The following is a 20,428-nucleotide window of genomic DNA, read 5'->3' on the forward strand; positions in this document are numbered from 1 at the left end:
GGGTTTGACTGTGTGCTCTCCAGTAACTTCAGGCCCTCTCACCTGAACAGCATTAACTAGCTTGGAGGCTATGCCATAGGTACTGATTTTGTTTTTCCCTGAAAACATGCACACACAACTTCAGATGGTATTTTATTGTCCACCTAGTCACAGTAGTATATCATCATCAGCTTTTGCTTTTATGGCCCCAAAGTTTTTTCTTTCCAGTTGTTGTGACCATCTTCTTAACCGATTTACCACTTCAGAACAGCAGAGGCCTCTCTGGTACCTGGTGTGAACATTCTCTCTTGCAGTTCAGCTGCAGTTTGACCTTAGGTAACCAGAGAAGAGCAGGGGGTTGGAAAGCAGAGCAGCAACAGAGCCTCACCCAGAAGTTAGTTTTGTTCCAGGGAAGTGTAATGCCAGGAACCATGATTTCTCTTCTATACCTCTTTAAAAGGCAGGTGTAACAGCCATGTGCCAGAAGAAAGACTTTAGTACCTGGGACTATTGGATATTGCAGCCCTGCCTATCTTAAGAGAAAAACACAAGTTTTGTACTTCTTACACTGTGCTACTTGCTGCAAGCTTTCAAATGAGGTCATGTCCCATAAAAATGTTTGCAGATATAACAAGATCGTGAAAAAAAAGTTGCTTTGGATTTCCTACATCCCCAGAAGCGCTAGGAACCCTTCCCAATACCAGTAGTAACATGTTTTTGCTGAAGACAGGGAAATGCAAATCCAGGTGCCCTAACTTACACTTTGAGGGTGGTACCTTGTTAATTGCCTGTCAGTCCATCCCACTCAATGCAAGATACTCCTCTTTTTGAGGCAAATGGTCAGCACTAATGGTTGAAGACTTACAGAGGCCAGATTTGATAGATGAAGTAAATTTATTTGCTGCAGCTAGAGCAGCCAAATCACCAGCAAAATCAAAGACAGTGCAACTATTTTTCTTGCTGCTGCTGTTCAAATGTGCCTCTATTGACTTTGCTGCCACCACTGTCAAGGAAGGAAATTGCCAAGCCAGGGTGAACACTAGGGGTGAGACACTGCTGATACTTAAAGGAAGTATGTCTAATCCATGTTTTAAGGATGGACGCTTTAGAGCATAGGCATTAAGGAGGAAGCACACTGAATGATGGCCCTGGACAGTCTGTCAACACTGGCAGACAGTAGCTCCACTACATAGGTCTGCTGGCAAAGCAGAGAACCCAAAGAGTTCCTGGGTCCACCCAGTCATGCACCAGGCTAGCAAATGTACGACTTCAAGAAAAACACTCTAGTTCCAACAGAAATGCTTTAGTTACAAGTTGGCTACAAAAGACCCCCGTAAGCCCCTGCCCTCCAGTTCTGATTTGTTCCTCATTTTAGCACTAATGTGAAAGCCAAAGGCAAACAGTATCACCTTTCACAGGGGCTGTTGTATTTATAGTACCCTGTCACGGGTTGAGTTCAATCTGCTGCCAATATTCAATACCATGCTGCCATCATGCCAGCTTGAAAATGAAAGTGCTGGCTGGAGCAAAGCGTCACAGAGCTAGCTTGAAGTTCAGCTTGTAACATAAGGCTTCCTGGTGTGGTTGCTGCTTCTGGTTTCCAGTTTTTGGGGTTGGTCTTTTCTGATGAGCAGGTTGTAATGGCTTCTGCTGCCGCTTCTGTATTTTGCTGTGCTCTGCTGTAGACAGGCTAAGATGATTGTGCATTATATTATCTCCTTTCCAGTGAAAACCCAGACAGTGGGGGTGGGGGTGGTGGTGTGTCATTTTCCCTCCTATCTTAACCCAGGACCTACCCCCACCTGCCTAAAACCTCATAGAAGGATACTCATTCCATTACAAAGATGAAAAGAACACAACCTCCTTTGAATTGTGCCAGGCAAAGCATGAGCCTGAAGTAACTTGGAACAAAACTTGCATTTAACAGTGCATGTTGTACTCAAATAAACACACATCTTCATCAAGGAAAAAAATACTCCACATTATTTTGGTATGTGAAAGTATGTTGCAAATGATCTCGATTTTATTATTACCGGGGTACAGAGTATGTTCCCCAATGTGTGACTTAGTGACACTGATACACTGACAAGTCAGCATGTGAAGACCACTTTTTCTTGATCATAACATTCAGTTTTAAAACTATTATTATAGTAAAGCTGAGCTGAACCAAGGCTTTCTGATTTGGCAGTCCTGAGCTGTGAAGATGATCCTGTAAGATAAGGTGTTGCAGTAACTTAAGACCACTTTGTGTTCCTCAGAGCACTAAAACCAAAAAAAAGGTGATGGCAACAGAATTTATATTGTAAGTCATCTGACCATATACACTTTATTCTGATACAAAATGCCAGTATTTTAACAAATTTCAATCCATTATGGATTATACTGAAAATTTTAATTTGCATGCTATTTTTAAACTTGTTTAACCACAAGTTCAGCTCACTAGCACCACTCCTCTTGAAGTCTTTGCCAGTTATTACAACATATTATTCTGTTTCCAATCTTGCGATATTATCTTCTACATGAAGGCCATTTTTCTTCTATGGAGATACTTGGATTACTTTAGTTCAGGAAAAAGTTAATCTTAGATAGAGATGTCAACCTGTAGCACCCACAGCAGAAAAAGAATCACCCATCAGATATCTGAATTTTAGTGACAAGATTTTTCATGCTCCACACAATTTAAGATATAAACACTTGTCAGAGACCACAGACTGATAATGTAAGTGAATATTCCACCACAGTGTAGACAGTGTATGAAAACATGTTAATGTCTTAAACAGGAACCAAAGACAGCAAGCCAGTACATCACACAACCAACACGTGGAAAGACCAGGAGCATTCCCCTTCCCACCTTAAATATTTACGTGAAATCACAGTTAAGATCCTGTTTAATTTCAGCATTCCTTAATAACAAAACCTTTATCACATCCACATCAACACAGGCCCCTTTTGGGGAAAGACGTTCATACCTGGAAGTACCATTTGCTTTTAGATTAACACACAGGTTTAAGGACCAAATAAAACTTCTGTAGACCTGCAGCTTAGGGATCAATACTTTACCTCTCCATTGCCATTTACAGTTGCTATTGAAAATAGCAGCCACTACAGAAGAACCAACATTCTTAACTCTTGGAAGTGCCTCTTAGACGAAGATACACTGGACCTTTCATGTGTATTTACCTTTGACAAGGTTCATTTCTCTGAACATATTGGAGTATAATTAAGATAGTCTAACAAAAGTGTTAAAAATCCAAGCATGAAAACAATACTAACAGTGAATTTCTGGTTTTATACAGAGTACAGGTCTATACAGAAAACAAGTCTGCAGCATCATAGAATCCCCTCACTCCTGTTACAAAAAAAGTAGAGGTTTGCTCTATACACAGGCCTAGTAATGAGAACTATAGAATAAGCTGGAGATCTTCTTAAAGCATTGTCAAGACTTTACTGTTAAAAAAAGCTGTGACATTCTCCCTCCCCTGCTCCAAGTAAAAAAAAAAAAAAAAAAAAAAAAAAAAGCATTTGCTTTCAAATGAGTAATTCTGAGATGTACACTGCTACTCCCCGTTACCTGTTGCTACATACCTATGTGCCTAGGTGAGCTCACAAGGCAACTTTGCCTAGCAGAGGTTTTACTCCTCTACATTTAAGAAAGCAAGCTTGTCACCTCAGCAACAAGCTGCCTAGCTTCCTGCACTAGACTGTGGCTTTATTGCAGCCTTTTCAACTTTTGGTTCAACCATGGCTAAGCAAAAAACATTTGGTTCACTTAAAAAAAAAAAAAGTCACTGGAATTTCCATTAAGCAGCTCTCAATTATATAAAAATCTCAACATTGCCACCATAAACTACTTCCAAGTTGACTTTTAGTTGTATGCTGTAATTTCAAGTTTGTTCTCTGGATGTTTACAGGCAGCAGGTAACAAGTTTAAACATGCGAATCGGTCTGTGAACAAACCTAAAGCCCCAAGTTGAACTGAAATGCACAGGTTCCCTTTGACTTTTTCTGAAAAACTGAAGCATAACTCACTAGAACAGAAACTGAATTCACAAACACAATACCACATCCAACTCTGTGCATGTTGTAAATAGGTACAAGACTACTAAATAGAAGTTAAAAATATCCAAGACCTGTAACCATCAAGTATGCAAGAAAGAAAGTACATATTCCAAGAGTTAAGAACCAGTGTACATAAAAAGCGGATTCCATGATAATTTTCATTGCCAACCCATGTGTAAGTGCAGTAATGCTTTCAGGTCAGCATTACATGAGAGTATTTGCCTCTGCTAAACAACCCTGCCTGAAAGCACCAAAAAGGGAGCTCTTGGATTTACACAGATAAATAAAAAACACCTGGTAAGCCAAGACCGACATTTTAGAAGGGGAACCAATGCAAAATGCCTCACAGAATTGCTGCAGCAACAGTGCAGCAATGTTACTGAGAATTGTGACCAACCAATTCCAGGTCTTCACCTTAACAGGTTTCTGTAAGGTGCTGCTTTCTCCTTGAAGGTCACAATTTCTCCCACCCCACCCCAGAACACTCCCCATGGTAACTACAGCACGTATTTCAAAACATTTTTCATGTTGTTGATCTCAGATGCACAGCAGTTTTGTACCTGCCAGGAACAGAAAATTCTTGAATAGCGATTATGGCAGCAAGCTAACCCCATCTAGAACAGGAAACACTGGACAGCATATTCTGGAATACTTGTTCCTTAAAGCTTAAGGCTTCCCTTGATATTAAGTCTGACAAGGAAAAGCCTAGAAGGAAATAAGGGTTAAACAAGTGTTTTACTATGCACTACAGATCTTACCCAGTCAGAAACCTTCAGTTGAAGAGGATGTGCAAGACATTCCCCATTTTGTCAAGCAGCAGCTTCTCATTCAACCTGAAAATTAAAGAAATTACTCTTACCTTGTTTAAAAACCTCCCACTACTCTTTATAATTCATAAAAAATTTTAAAGGCAAACCTTACCTATGCTCATTGCCCTTCCTTTCAGGTCTAAATGCTAGACCTATTGATTTTGAGTCAACTCAAGTAGCTATCACTCAAGGAGGTTCCAAAAGGTGAAGAACTCTTGGCTAGACTTTCTTCGATATTTCAGCTGTGATAAGCAGATTTAACTAGCCTTTGGAAAGCTGCTCACTATCAGCACAGTATCTTATGCCTTCACTTTTCTGGAAGTTGAAGCTGTTGCTCCTGCTGCCTCGTCATTCTTTAATTATGCTGACTTCTCCATACTCAATAGGCTGCTGAAGTCCTGTCTTATGAGTCTCCTTAGCAAAGTATGGATCAAAGAAGTACATCCTAGGTTCTTTGAAGCTGGTTAATCACTGTCCTCATGGCTTACACTTTTCCACATCACAAACAACAGCTAAACTACCCCACCCACCTACAAAGTGGTCACTTACATCCATCTCTTAAAAGGTTGCATACAGATCTTGTTCATAAAGTTTATTATGACACTATTTTTCAAAGTTAACATTGTTGTCACAGTACAGCTACAAGAGGCCCTGTTAAAAAGAACACTGTCAATACATTCTAAAATTTAGAAATATCAGATCAATTGTCAGAGGGACATCAACCCCATCCTCCAGTTGTCCCTGCAATCAGATGCAGGCCCCACATACAAGTCTACAAGTCTTCTAATTGTAGTGACGTACAAAGCAAGTCGGTAGTTAGGTGGCTCACTCCCTAGTGAGTTGTGGTTTAGTTTCCAATGTTTTCAAAACTCCAAATGGGTTGTTTAAAAAATGCCTTTATTGAAATACAGCCTCCCCCCAACCCCAAGCCCAAATTGTATGTACAACAACAGAAGCGTTCACTAAAATCACCAGTTCTTGCTTTAACTTTAGATTTAAAAACCCCACAGAAAAGAATAAGCAGACTTTGAAATCCAGTTGGGAGGCTACCATCTTGACACCAGTTCCTTGTTTTAGTGTACTGCAGTCTAAATACACTCCAATAACAGCGTTTAAATAACATTGTTTAATTTTTTTTTTTTTTTCAAACAACACACTCATTTTACTACTTCTTAAAATAATTCATTATTAATATGACTGATTATATGCCTTGAGTATTTCATACATCTTTGCGGATTCATTCCTACACTGGAATTGCATTTACCTTATACTGCACATTGACCCAGCAGTGAAACCAAGTGTGAGTAACGCCAATACACATTGTCAAGTGTCTGAGTATTTCTTCTATTGACTGAGTCCCTACTCCTCTGAGTCTGAACCGACAGAAAAGCACTGTCCTGGCAACACTTGAGAGAATTTACATCAGATGAGAAAAGAACAGACTGCGGTGCTGTAATTTGAAGGTCAGAAGTGAGAACGAAGTACAATTTCTAGCCATATGTGCTGATAAGATTTGCCACTCCAGTGCATCAAATAAAAATTGTAACACACTATCATTCTGCCTGTGGAAACTCAAGATTGTACCATTCTACATCGTGGGAAGTGTTTCTAGTCAGTAAAATACATCTAGATCGTGTTTTATTTTTGAGCTCTTAGCTGAGCACAGACATTTGCAAGGGGAGAAGCTTGAACACTATACTACTTAGAGCCCACGGTGAATGGGCTTTTGGAACGCATTACCTGGGGCTGTCAGTGATTACACCTGTGCTACCCTTGGCTCCCAGTCAGAAGAATGTGTCCAGAAAATTGCCTAGGGTGCACGCAAGAAAGTATATAGCCATTAAGTTATTGAGGAACATTCCTATTACTGTCACTATGACGCCTCATTTAATTGAAACAGCAGTCTGGTGTGAGGGAGAGGGAAATGGGGACAAAGGAAGGGGATGAAAATTCCAAGCCACCCTCCCCAAAGTATAGTTTTATTGAAACAAAATCATTGTATATCCCAAGGAAACAGGCACTTGATTCCCCCCCACCTTAACTTCTTGGGAATTACAATAAATATAAAGGTAAAAAGCAAGTTTCTTTTTGTCTTCACCCAAGACTTAAGCAACTGCAGTTATCCCTTATACATCTCAAATGAGACGGGAGACAGCTTTAATGTGTCTAAAGTTGGTCTTGTTAAAATATTTATCATGCCTTATTTTCTTGAAGCGCTAGTACTAATACAGAACTACAAATTAAAAAATATGCACAAACCAAAAAGTAATTTGAAGTTTTCATTAAGGTAAAGCTTAGTTCTATAATTCACAAACACTAATTTGAGTAACTCAATCCTAGTTATACATCTAAAACAAACTATAATGCAACATACAGATGTTTTCCCTCTGTATGCCTATGTAACTCATGTCAATGACAGTTACATATATACACTGAGACTAGACCCCTTAAGACTGCAAATCAATAGGTGTTTCTATTGTTAAATTAATACAAAATAGTAATTGAGAAATGCATTTATCCTATTATCTAACAAGGAAACACCCTAGACTACATTTTATTTCTGTTATAGAGTTCTCTGTACTAAGTGTGGAAAAACTGAACTACACAAATATTGAAAAGTTAAAAATTCCTTAATTTGTTTATTCCTGGTACCACTACCACAATTTACAGGGCAATATACCTGATGTAATGGGAAAATAAAAAGAAAAAAGAAAGACAAAGCTACAACAGATAAAGACCTCAGGAATGTACATCTAATCGACACTACATTGCATTAATCAATAGCTGCACTTTTTGCAAACTGTGGCTATGACAGTCCTGAACAAGAAGGGTTTCCTGTTTAAGCTGCAGTAACTTTTCTGACTATGGATCATCGTTCCTTCTGTGGCAGATTTTACAGTTCCTCTAATGCATTTGGGACGACTGTCTCAAAGTAACCTGCAGCTTTCCTGACAACTCCTCGCTCTCTCTCCTGCTAAGAACTGTAGCCTGTTGAATACAGGATAAGAAAATTATTACTCTCAGTGAACAGTTGTACATTATTAATCATCATTATAAATATGCATTACACCTACCCTTTTTCTGGTAGCATTTTTAGAATCGTCTACCACCATAGCCCCCACTTCCACTTCCAGATCCATAACCACCTACAAAAAAACAGAGTGCATATTGAGAGACAGCAATAGTAAGAAATTTTAAACCAAAAATATTTGCTGTACAAAATCATACTTACCACCATAGGGACTGCCTGAACTTCTGCCACCAAAGCTGCCACCACCTTTCATGGGACCATAGTTAGACTGCTGTTGCCCACTGTAATTTCCAAAATCATTGTAGTTTCCACTTCCACCGTAATTACCTGAAACAAATACAGATTTATAAAACCACTTTTGTTCAACACTTAGGATGCGAAGCATGCCAAATTATGGCATCCAATGTCATGTAAGTTGCAGCAGTTTAAAACAATTTAAAATAGAATTGCAAGCATTTTGCATGCCACCTCTACTCAGAATGCACAAATGACAGAAGATCCCTAGCATTGAAGATTAAAACTGGTATTTCATTGATGATGAGGAAAAATACCATACAACATAACAATTGGACTTGATCTCAAACGTCTTTTCCAACCTAAAGATTCTGTGATTCTGTTATTAGAAACTGTAGACAGGTTTGAGTAGGCAATCAGAAGTTAACACAACAGAAGAAATTTAAGGCCTCCAAACTCAGGAAAGCACAAGTTTCACTGTTATTTTTCCAACGCTTTGCATGTAATAAATTATATACAATTGATTCGCTTCATAAAATGAAAGAACTGTAACAGGCATTCTACTTACACAACATTAGAGAATATAATAAAATTATGCAGTAGATTTTGCAGCTTAATTCCCCAAACCTGGAGCAAACAATTAAAGTTTATATAAACTCAGATCTATCATCTTCACAAAGGTTAAAGTGATCTACATGACGTGAATTGCTATTTTACAGCAAGAACATAACTAAAGTGCTCAAAAGCTTAAAAATTCCCTTACTTGACCTCCATATCTAGATTTATTATTTTTCAAAAAGCAGCAATTAGTACCATGCAAAACGATGCAGTACCTTTCCTCGTATGACACTGTCAATGTAGACCTAACTGTACAACTGATTTTATGCAGTAGCATACTTCAGGCATTGTACAACTCAGACCCGACTAAAAAACATGGATGTCTACTGTCTACTTAGAGCCAGGATCTTACCACCACCAAAATTTCCTCCTTCATTGTAGCCATCATATCCTCCTCCTCCACCACCATAGCCACCACCTGGGTTTCCATATCCTGGTCCTCCACCACCACCATAACCTCCTCTGCTGCCATAGCCAGGACCACCTCCATAGTTGCCACCTTTGAATAAAATAGTCAAAATAAACACATTAATGCTAAATGTTGGTAAGGAAAGGTCTATCTAACAAAAAAAAACCAAACACCAGCAGAACCACACAACATCCCACAATGTTTTCCCTGTATTATATTCATTAGTGCTGTAATTTCTAAACCAGTTAATCCAAACATCTCTCACACATACATTAGCTTATGTGTCTTCAGAAGCACAATGCTTACAAAATTCATTTTGGCTCACAGAGAATACACAGATGTGCTGCTACTACCACCAAAACCAATACATGTAAAAACCGTCTCTTTACACAAATGGCTTTGTGCAACACCCTCTTTATTCCTCTGAACAGAATTGACTGAAGTAGACAAAGCTGTCAAAATTCTGGTTTACGGTTTTTATCCAGACATATACATAAAACATCTGAAAGACTTAAGTTAGTCTAGATGCTGATCTAGTCTTTGACATTTTGATGGAGTACTTACAAACTGGGAAACAGTTCCAAAGAACTCAAAATGCATTTGCTTAAAGAACTGGGACAGAACTACAGACTACATGCTATTTCCCTCATTTCCTGCCTCTCCCAAACACAGAAAAAAAGCTATTTCTATAGGCACTGGTAATTTCCACAGGTCTTTTCAGGTGCATTTTGGATATTCATCCAAACTTCATCATGGAAAAGATATTACTGAACCATGAAAAGTCTTACAGTTGATTGAAAAGGTTATCTGTTAAACTTGTCACTGCTTTACGCAGTTTTAGTCATCTCAGCCAACATCCAAATTTCATTTAGTTCAATAATTATAATCATCTGCTGCATGATATGAGGTTATTTAAAAGGATAACTATACGGATGTGGCTTTTTACACCCATCCTTCTGTGCAGAACACAAAAAGAACCTTTAGCTCTACAGCGTAGAAGTCCACTTCAGTGATAATATTTTCATTTCCATGATGAATGTAAAACTTAAAGCTAGTTATGACATTAGGATGAGAAAAAAAATACTTACCATCACCAAATCCATTGTATCCATCACCACCCCCAAAGCTTCCTCTGCTACCACCACCGCCACCACCACCCCCATAGCCTCCTGGAACAGAGAACAGACTGTTTAAGACAACTAACACAGGAAATACAACAAAAATTCTACTCTCTATAAAACACTCTAGTCATTTACCTCTTCCACCGAAGTTTCCTCCTCGGCCAAAGTTCCCTCCACCACCTCCGAAGTTTCCACGACCCATGAAGTTGCCTGAGCCACCCCCACGACCTACAAAATGTTTTACTTAAAATTACATTAATTGAAAACCGGTTACACATAAACAACCAGGCACAACTCCAAACTCACCTCTCTGAGAGCTAGCAGTCTGCATCTCTTGTTTTGAGAGAGCTTTTTTAACTTCACAATTATGTCCATTTATAGTATGATATTTCTGAACTAGAGAAAATTGTGAAATAATCAAGAGTTAGAAAACTGAATCACTGAAAGCAATATGCTGTACAAGTCTCATAGAAAACTACTGTAAAGCATGACCACACTTCTAAGGGAACATTAAAGCTACCCCATTTCTTAAAATAAAGCAGTTGGTTACACCATTATCTTATATTCCACACACATTTCTCTATAATCCACTGTTACACTTTTATCCCTGAGTCACTTCCCACAATGGAGTTACATACCAACAATTTTATCAACTGTATCATGATCATCAAAAGTTACAAAAGCGAAGCCTCTTTTCTTTCCGCTTTGCCTGTCTTCCATGACTTCTATGGTTTCAATCTTGCCATATTTTTCAAAGTATTCTCTTAGATTATATTCTTCTGTATCTTCTTTAATTCCACCAACAAATATTTTCTTTACCGTGAGATGTGCCCCCGGCTTTACAGAATCCTACGATGCCAGAAAGTTACAATCAGTGTTTTAAATCATTAGGTAAAGATTAGGAAATGAGGTTAACCGAAACACTAACTTACCTCCCTTGAAACTGCTCTCTTTGGTTCAACCACACGCCCATCAACCTTATGCGGTCGAGCACTCATAGCAGCATCCACCTCCTCCACACAAGAGTAAGTCACAAAGCCAAAGCCTCTGGAACGCTTTGTTTGTGGGTCTCTCATCACCTACAAAAAACACAGGGCGCATTCTGCGTGTCTGTACTAAATCATGTACCTCTATCCTTACAAAAGCACAAACTAATATTTGACACTTTACCACACAGTCCGTGAGCGTGCCCCATTTTTCGAAGTGCTCTCTCAAGCTATCATCTGTTGTTTCAAAGCTCAGACCTCCAATGAACAACTTTCTCAACTGCTCTGGCTCCTTTGGCTCATGGCCCTACAAAATCAAAAGCATATTTTTGAATAAAAACCACAAAAATTATCTGTGCACATTGTAAGGACAAATGAGTGAAATACATTTACATAAAACCAATTACCACTAATGGGTTTAGACAGCAGCATAGTTAACACTTAGTGAGGTGTGATTTTAATTAAAACATTAACAACTTAAGAGTGCTCAAATGCAAACAATAAGGAAATTTCAATATCCTAAATGATTTAGTTACTCCACAGTACTGCGTTCACTTTATGTCTCTCATGTTTGGGTTGCATAATGCTCTGTAGGGATTAGCAATAAAGCACTGCTAGATAAAAGAAAACGTAATCACAAGGAGGTATAAAAAAAATGAAGAGTGTAAAAGAAAAAACAGTTATTGTGCAAATCCAGTGTCTCATTTTGGGTCATCCATTTTAAAAAGTTGTTTGTATGCACTTTGCAAGAAATTTAACAATTTTAATTCCTTAAAATTAAGTATAATTTTCAAATTGAATACACACAAGCAAAACAAATATTAGTACATACACAGTACATGTGAACCAACATGGACCTGTGTTTTACACATTAAAAACCATCCTGCATAATGACTAATAAATGACTACTAGTGGGTACAACTACTGGTAAACTGATACCTTAAACTTGTTTTAAGATGCTTGTTCAGTGTTGTTGACAGTATCACTCATATATGACCTGCCACAACTAAAAATGTGGCAATTTTCAGAGCTCAGTTTTCTACAGCATAATTAAAGTGGCTTTACAGTTGCTTTAGTGTTTCTTCTTTGCTTCAGTGTTGGGGTTTTTTGGTGTTAGGGTATATACCCATACATTCGTCAGCAGATTGTGAAAAACTGTTTTACAGCTTTCTCCCATGTCTAAAACTTTTATTTAAAAAAAAAAAAACACTTATTTAATAAGCTGTTACTTTTGTGCATGTAGAACACTGCACAAGGTGCAGGCTAACTATGCTGCATATGACTTCAATTCTGCAGCATGAATGCATTAACAGGCATCAATGTTTCTGCTGCAGTGAATTAACCTAGACTTCTACATGTAGATGTGCTTCAAACCTGAAGGTGAAGTGCTTTGACTTCTGCCAAAATTTAAATAAAGTGGGTGGTGGTGCTAGGGCTAGTCCAGAAAGCGTACATCCATTTGAGTGCAGCCTTACCACCCTGAAGAGCAACGAATACTGCGAAGCAATACTTGTGAAAAGATAATTTAACTACATACGGCTTTAGGAAACCATTGTTTTTTGATATTCAGTTTGTATTACAGAAAACAATGCGTACAAACTGTCATTCTCATGTGGCTGTAACAACACTGTTAGAGCCTCTCCCTCTCCTACCAAAGAGAAAATATATTCAGAACATACCTGTTACAGGATATCTCTACAGATATAAAAAGCAACATTTTCACAGGAGATTAATTTTTTTCAGGTATTGTGTTCTCAGTGGGGTTAAGCATCTCTACAGCTTTCAAAGTGCTGCTGCCCTCTATCACACATGTTGTTTCTCAGTCCTTCTGCTGCAAGCCAATTATAACAAGTCTCTCCTGGACAGAAAACCTTGCACAACACACTTTTCCCTCCCCTGTGTAACTATCACATAACTTCAAAAACATCTGCAGGTTCCCTCCTATCCAAGCTAATATTGCAGGCCAGGCCGCCATTTTGCAGTTCTCCTTTGTCAGGGCAGGCAGGGGGTAGTTGTAAGAACACCTATCCTGCCTGCAGCCAGCAAGCTGATAATATGCCTCGTTTCTCCCGCGAGCAGCTTAAAGGACTTCCCAAATAAGATTAACAGGCTCTAAGGAGGAAGAAAACATTATTTCCAGCTCTGACTAGCGACTTCCTCCTGCAAAGCAAAGCTTTGCGCATCCCCGACCGCCTCCATTTTGTGTGCGATCTCGCCTCCTCCACCCTCAATATGGAGCCGGAGAGGAGGGGCCACGGGAGAGCGGGAACGCGCTCGCGCAGTAGCACCCGTCTCGCCCGCCACGTCCCAGCGCCGGAGCGGCGCCGCGGGGAGTCCCGACGGCCCTGCCCCGGAAAGAGGGGGGGAAGAAACTGGATTGCGGGGGAGCACGTGGATCACCCCTTCTCTCCACCAAAATCCAACTTCTGGTTGCTACGTCCTACCTAAAACCACCAACACTCAGCGAAATAACTGTACACCTCTCGGAAAGGAGGAAATAATAAATGGCAACTAACAACCTCCGGGGTTTCCTGTAAAAATCCTAATCTTTGTAGAACTCCTGACACCTTTTCACAATGCTGCTGCAGATACACTCTTTATTCCGAGTTTACTATAAACTTAACCTTCACATGGCAGGAGATTTGAATAATCAGTGTTTTGGCACTGCAGTACTTCTGTCTAAAGGCACTGATTTCAAGTAGAATCCTCTGGTGCATCATACCTCTACAAACACCTGCAAGTGCCTAGGCACCACAGCTACGCTCACCGGCAAGACGAGGCTGCTTGGTTCCTCAGGCAGTCCAACCCTAGACTGCCTTCTGAAATGGGACACCTTACAGACAACTGGCACCTTACCAACTTCGGCTGTGAAACATTTTCTCTAGAAATTCAGTAGCTTTCAAATACACAAGGCAACTGCACACAGGTAAACTGCAAGAGCTGTTTTACCAGGCAGCTAAGCAACCCCAGCTACATTCTATCCAAAGTCCAAACAAAGGAGACAGTTGCAACATTCCTTCCAGAAGGACTTTACCCACCACACTTCAATACAAAATAACCACGAGGTACCCCACACATGCAACTGGGACAAGGTTGGTTCTAATTCAAGTGTAAAGGCCATCACACATTGATTGCAGGAGTATGATTCCTGGAAAAAGTTAAACTAGTTAAAAATTCAGGCATCCTGGAAAAATGTTAGAAAACAAATCAAAGCAATCAGATAATGTTTGTTATAAGCTATGTAGAAGTATTTAATATTTTCTCTTTCGTGATCTTAAATTTCAGGTTATTTTCTGAAGGATACCAAGGCTTTTTCCCCAACTCCCATTTCCACACCCTGCCCTTTGCAAAGTAACTAGCTCCCATCCTCCCAGAACAGCCCCACCATCTTCTCTATACTATGCACCTTATTCAGTCTACAGTATTTCTGTTAGAAGCAAAAGAAAAGTTATTTTTACGTTATACAGCCTCACTTTCGTTTGCAGTGAGTAGTAGGCAACCATGTTTTATCACCAAAAAACTGTCTTCATTCCCTCTAATACTAGGATTTTGAAGATATGAAAGAATCAAGTTCTTGATGATACTCCAGGGATGCATGAATTTGTTTAGAAAAAACCAAACACCTTGCTTTAACCATAAGCATACATTTCATCACTTTCATTGTAACAGAAACCTAGAAAAGCAACATTTTCCTACACTACTGAATATCTCATCCCTCAAAATTTTAAGTAATATACCACAATTCAAAGTTATTCCACTAATATGGTGAAGGTTAAAAAAAAAAAGAAAAAGCTAGGAATAAATACACCAAATAGAAATGGTCCAGTTGTGGAGTTTCTAAAAATATTTTCCCCTTAAAGCTACTTTTCAATAAAGAAATCCCCTCACCTGTGAGGATCGTCTTCCTTTCCTCTTGTAGTCTTCCACATCTCTCTCTTCCTTAAGAGCAGCCATTTTGGAAGGGTACTCTAGCTCAGCCTTTATTTTAGATGTAGGAAACCTAGAAAACAGGTTGGTTAAGTTAGTACTTACCCCAATTCCTGCGAAGCAAAATGCATGAGTGTAGCTTTATAGGAGGAAATGGGAGAAGAGGTGAATGTAGAAAAAAGATGCAAGTATTTAAAACGGTAGAGTAAAAATCCTCAACCTATTTTGCTCATGATTAAGAGTATCTGTTATCCTAGTAAAGCTCTTACAACAGTTGGACTAACTAGGTACAAATTAATGCTCAAATCCACAGAAAACAACCTATGTTGATTACTATACTGCGTAACTATCAAAAATACAACCCAAACAGCAAATTCCACCTCTTGATACCCAAGTTCACTACATAAATCAAACTCTACTTACTTAGATTTTTAAAGTCCATGATATTCAACACATTGCAAGTATTTCTTATTAGAATTATCTTATGTGTAACTTACTGTAATCAGTGATCTGGCAGCCTGGAACTGGAACACTAGAGGATGTATTAAATGCAAGAATCCTTTACGGATTCTATTCTTGCAACATCAGAAATTTTAACAGATGATCCTCGGCCATCTCTAGCACTAGTAATCTACATTAATTTTCTTCCAAGTGGTAATTTGATTACCAGCCTGTACAATTTACACACACAACTTTTAACAATAAATGTTAACAAAATTACGTACATGCTATATAAAAATCAAGTCTTTTACCAGATAAACTCAGTGAGTGAATCTATATGTAAATATTCCAACAACAATAAAACAAAACAAACAACCCCAGCAATCACCACACCACCTGGAAAAAAATTTTAAAATATCACATTCCCCTTAGTTTTTACTTCTAATTTTCTGAGACTATTAAGCTTCTTATTTTGCTCTACTTTATTATCTTTGTAATATCACTACTTGGCATGTTTTTTGAAACTTTATTACAGTAGCCAAAACACTGTCAACTAAATAACATGGTTCTGTGGAACTATATTTGTGCTACATTAGAACAATTTATATTTACCAGACTAGGTGTACTTTGGGGTTTGTTTGGTTGGATTGTGGGGAGGTTTTTTGGTAAGTTTTTTTCCTCCAAATAATGCATAATAAATGACAGGCTGGCCCCTACTAATGACCAGTATGTACTTCATTCAAGAGTGAAAATCGTTATTTAATAATTCCATGTTAAAATCCAGCTTCAAATTAAACAGTATTATAATTTAATGCATTAACAATTTTCAAGATTTTATGAAATAAAGTGTTTGCATTATCTTCAGTTCCTCCCTATGCAAAGGTAAACCTGCTTTTGATCCTTTAAATCAAACATCAGTTTGACTTAAGATACTGTTTCAACTGTGCTGTTTCAATTCCTGAAGCCACACGGGGAAAATACTAAACAGAACATTAGCAATTCAAGGCTTTAAGAAGTACCTGCATAGCAAAATAAAACTTTGGTAATTATTAAGGAGGACAGGAATAAGCCTATTTAAAGACTTTAAGTAATGAGAAGTATGAAATCCCTGTCTGATTTTGTCATCTGCTACTTTCTCCAGCGAGACTCCATGGTGCCCAACAAAAAGCCCTGAGGCATGGTCCCCGCCACCTTGGCGAAGAGACAGTCAAAAGCGAGTTGTCTCCCTGCTAATACACACTTTCTGCTGAAGGGAACACAGCCCTGTTCCTACTTTGCCTCACAAAATCAATAAAGCTGTCACTATTAGCTTTTTTTAAATACTTAACATCAACAACATACGCTAGCCGACTTTAAATATTAAGAACGTTTTATTCAACTGAGTTAAACTAGCATATACACATTGCAACTTAACTACAGACCTGAAAGTAGTTTCAGAATAAATCTGTAAGTTATGAGAAATCATTGGGGCATGCCTCATTAATCAAAGGAACCTACAAATGCTACTGTAGCTCTTACAGAGACAATATAATTGAGGTGAAACAGACGGCTCCAAAATGGAAATTCACCTGTCTTTCAGGGAGTACTATGGAGATGTGTATTTTTTCTGTAAATAGCTAAAATTAGACCTAATGTACATACAACAGTGTATTTTGCCAAATCCAAAATTTAAAGTAGCGAAACGACAGATTTTAATCTCTTAAGTATGTTGGCAGTTTATTCCCAATGCCAACAGGTACATCTGCTAGGAAAAAATGCAAAGATATTAGCTTACTAACTTATGCAACGACTTTCCAAGCTTTACTGAAGCACGTCAAAATGCTTTGAAGTTCCACTTGCCAAACTACTCAATAACCTTGAAGCAGCTAAAACAATTGATTACATATTAATTATTTTTAGCTCTTTTGACAAGGGACCTAGTTTGTTCTCTGCTTTTAATGTAGAAACAGAAAACAGTGTGACTCGATCGCTCTGAATTTTCTAAGGTTTCAGTTCATAATGAAGAGGGGTCGAGACAAAAGAAAAAAACAAAACAAACACACACACCCCACAAAAATCCCAGAAAAAAAACCCATACCACTTCTGCTTATCATGATCTACTTGAAATAGCTAAGCAAAAAAATCCATAGGTTTGAGAAGAGAGTAAAGAAAAAGAAGGCGAGATGATATCATGACAATATTTCCCTACAGGTAGGGTGTGAATGATTGCGCCTGCCTGCATTTAATCTCGACTTCATTCAAGTTGAGGAATAATTGAACCAGCGTTTGCACAGGAATGCTTCTTTCTGTTGCCCGCTTGGATCATGGTGGGATGCCACCAAATGCCGCAACTATCGTTCATGTGTGGTTGGGGGAGGAGAGAAAAGCATAAGGAGAAAGCTTTGCACTATTCCTTCCCCCACCTCCCCGAGCAGCAAAAGCTCGCTACACGTGCTAAATCCCTCAGGAAGGGGTGAGGACTATTACGGAGCTGCTGCAACGTATACCAGTATTCCTCAGCGAGAAGCAGCACATTGGAAAAAGGCACTTAATTGCTATGGAAGTCTGTTACCAAGAAAATGAGTGGGTAAAGAATATCCCTACCGCACTATTCCGGGTAGTTTACGAGTGGGGCCACAGAGGGAGGACAGAACAATGACACACTCATGGGAGTGACGCACTTCTTCTCCACTACCCCTCGAATACGTGCCTAAGTGTCTCAGAGTCCCTTAGGATAACTGAGAAGGAATCTGCAACTAACAGTTTTGCCCCACGCCGAAGACCAGATCTTCCCCACCCACGCAGTGCAGCGCAGCAAAATGGCGGCCGAAGTCGCTGCGCCCGAGGGTCTCCACGGCGGAAGCTCAGCCTCTCCCGCATCCTCCCTCTTCCTGCCAGCATCCGCCATTGCGGGCTAAACCCGCCATGTCGCAGGAAAAAAACTTATCTAGATAGCAGCGGAAACGCTACAAAGCGGTCGCTCCAGAGCGGCAGTGGGAACGCCAAGGGGCACCATTACGCGCACACGCACATAAACCCACTGCCCGTCGCGTCCAGCCCTTCCCCTTCCCGCCTAAGGGCTCCCGCGGAGAGTTAACGCAGCTCTACCTCTGCAAAGGAGGAAAGGGGAAGGAGGCGACTTCACCTCCCCTTCCACCCTTGCCTTATCTTAGCCTAGCAAGTTCCGCTCCCTACATGCGGCGAGCAGTTACCTCCATTTTGTGACCAGACTCGCCTCCTTCCATACCAATATGGAGCCAAAGGAAAAATGAGGAGGGCGGAGTGGGATCACGTGGTGCAAAGACGGGTTGCAGCCACCCAGCGAGAGGAAGAAGGGAGGGCTGGGTGCCGCGTGCACGCACCGGCCATTATTACTTTCCTCTCCTCACAGCTGCCGCCGCCCCTCCCCCCGCGAACCGCGCCGCGAGCCCTGGGCCGCGCTCGGCCGAGCAGCCTTCCCCCAGCGAAAGGGTAGCAAAGGACAGGCGCGAGAGTAGACAGAGAAGAAAAAAGGAATAGCGAGCAAGAGAAGATAAGATATAACCGTGCCAGCGTTCAGTCAAGCGCCTTCCCGCCCTGCTCGGTCCCACGCCGGCAGCCGGCCCTGCGCACTAACCGCCGCCCGCTGCGGGGGTGGTAGCGCTAGCGCGCAGCCGTGACTGCTGCGTCACGGGCCCCGCCTCTCCTCTCTACGTCAGGCCGCCGGCGTTGCAGCGTACCCTTGCTACGGCTGGCTGCGGGGGTTTTTTGTGTGTGTGCCGAAGGCGGGCCCACAGTCCGAAGTACAGGCTTAGAATGGTATTTCGTGGGCTTGCGGCCACAGAGTTGCTGGGTGAAAAGGAAGCCAGAATATTGACCTTGAGAGAGATTGTTAACAAGACGTGTTAAAACGTCTTGTAGGAAAGGGAAGCCGGGAATTTGATAGTTACAGAGGACTTCTGCAGGAGTGTCAGGGGATGCATGAGGCGTCCATGACCTTTGAGAGGAGGGAGGCCACTATTATTTGTCTCCACGTATTGGTTTTATGCTGTAGACAGTACAAAGATGCCACGAAAAGATTCGCTTTTCAGAAACTTGCTTAGCGCTCACCTTTTGAAGGTGAAGGTAGGTTAGTGCATTTCTGGTTGAACACCAAAACAAATCCAAGCAATAAGTTTTGCAAACTTTGTATCTTAAACAGAGAGTGTTTCTATCTTCTAATGTCTTTTTGTCGTAAACCAGCATGAAGGGTTTAAAAGAAAGGGTCTTTGTGTAGAATAAAGCATACATAACAAAATTTTTCTTACTTGGAAAGTTACATCAGGAGAAACGATTATAAAAGCTTACCCTTAAAAAAAAAAGTTATATAAGGGAGTACATCAGTTGGTCTGATTTTACTGAAGGGTTTGTAGGTGAGTAGGCCCCATACAAAATGCCTGACAAAGGGTTATGAATCACTGGAAATATAGTATTGGCTGCTAATTTAATTTATTTAGATTTTTACCCTGCAGTTCCTAAAAAATAAAACCACACCGAGAAACAACAACAATCAACCCCAAACCCAACAAAACAACAAAAAATGCAGTCCTTGAGTTTCCAATTAAATAGTCTTTCCTTTATGCAGATGTGTCAAGACCTGTTTGATTAATTAAAAATATTTTTTTTTAAATAGAGGAAATCCCAATAGGTTTAGAAGTGTTTTCACTGCTATTGTGTACAGAAGGTGAAAAAAGTTTTCAGGTTATTCCTATATTTTCATCTCTCTGAGAAGGTAGGTAACCTATAAAGGAAAACACCAGAAATCTCAGCAGCCTCCAAGATACTCTTTGCACTGAGGCCAAACCCGAAAGTTTGTT

At 39.9% G+C, this 20,428-nt stretch overlaps 1 protein-coding gene across 7 annotated transcripts; it reads right to left on the reverse strand.

The window, feature by feature from the left end:
* Positions 1-177: 177 nt before the first annotated feature.
* HNRNPA3 (heterogeneous nuclear ribonucleoprotein A3) lies at positions 178-19,207 on the reverse strand. Of its 7 annotated transcripts, none has more exons than XM_054381067.1 (13): positions 19,138-19,207; positions 15,135-15,246; positions 11,431-11,553; positions 11,193-11,339; positions 10,899-11,109; positions 10,567-10,656; positions 10,396-10,503; positions 10,228-10,308; positions 9,083-9,229; positions 8,080-8,205; positions 7,922-7,993; positions 4,797-4,871; positions 178-310 (listed from the first exon to the last, which is right to left on the reverse strand). In XM_054381067.1, the coding sequence occupies exons 2-11, from the start codon at positions 15,198-15,200 to the stop codon at positions 7,941-7,943; spliced, it is 1,152 nt and encodes a 383-aa protein (XP_054237042.1). In that variant the 5' UTR covers positions 15,201-15,246; positions 19,138-19,207; the 3' UTR covers positions 178-310; positions 4,797-4,871; positions 7,922-7,940. The 7 variants fall into 7 exon arrangements, with proteins under 7 accessions (XP_054237042.1, XP_054237043.1, XP_054237039.1 ...); XM_054381068.1 differs by lacking the exon at positions 178-310 and adding an exon at positions 1,995-2,578 and having other exon boundaries at positions 10,396-10,488; XM_054381064.1 differs by lacking the exon at positions 178-310 and adding an exon at positions 1,995-2,578.
* Between the last annotated feature and the right edge of the window lie 1,221 nt (positions 19,208-20,428).

Source organism: Indicator indicator, chromosome 5 (assembly GCF_027791375.1).
Source record: "Indicator indicator isolate 239-I01 chromosome 5, UM_Iind_1.1, whole genome shotgun sequence".
Classification (NCBI taxonomy): Eukaryota; Metazoa; Chordata; class Aves; order Piciformes; family Indicatoridae; genus Indicator; species Indicator indicator.

Excerpts from the sequence above, each read along its gene's own strand:
- HNRNPA3 (XM_054381067.1), bottom strand. The coding sequence starts at position 15,200 with ATGGCTGCTCTTAAGGAAGAGAGAGATGTGGAAGACTACAAGAGGAAA. Across the intron at positions 9,230-10,227 it reads ATACAATGGATTTGGTGATG|GTGGCAACTATGGAGGTGGT; the intron begins GTAAGTATTTTT and ends TTTTATTCAAAG. Across the intron at positions 8,206-9,082 it reads AGGAGGAAATTTTGGTGGTG|GTAATTACGGTGGAAGTGGA; the intron begins GTAAGATCCTGG and ends TATTTGTTTCAG.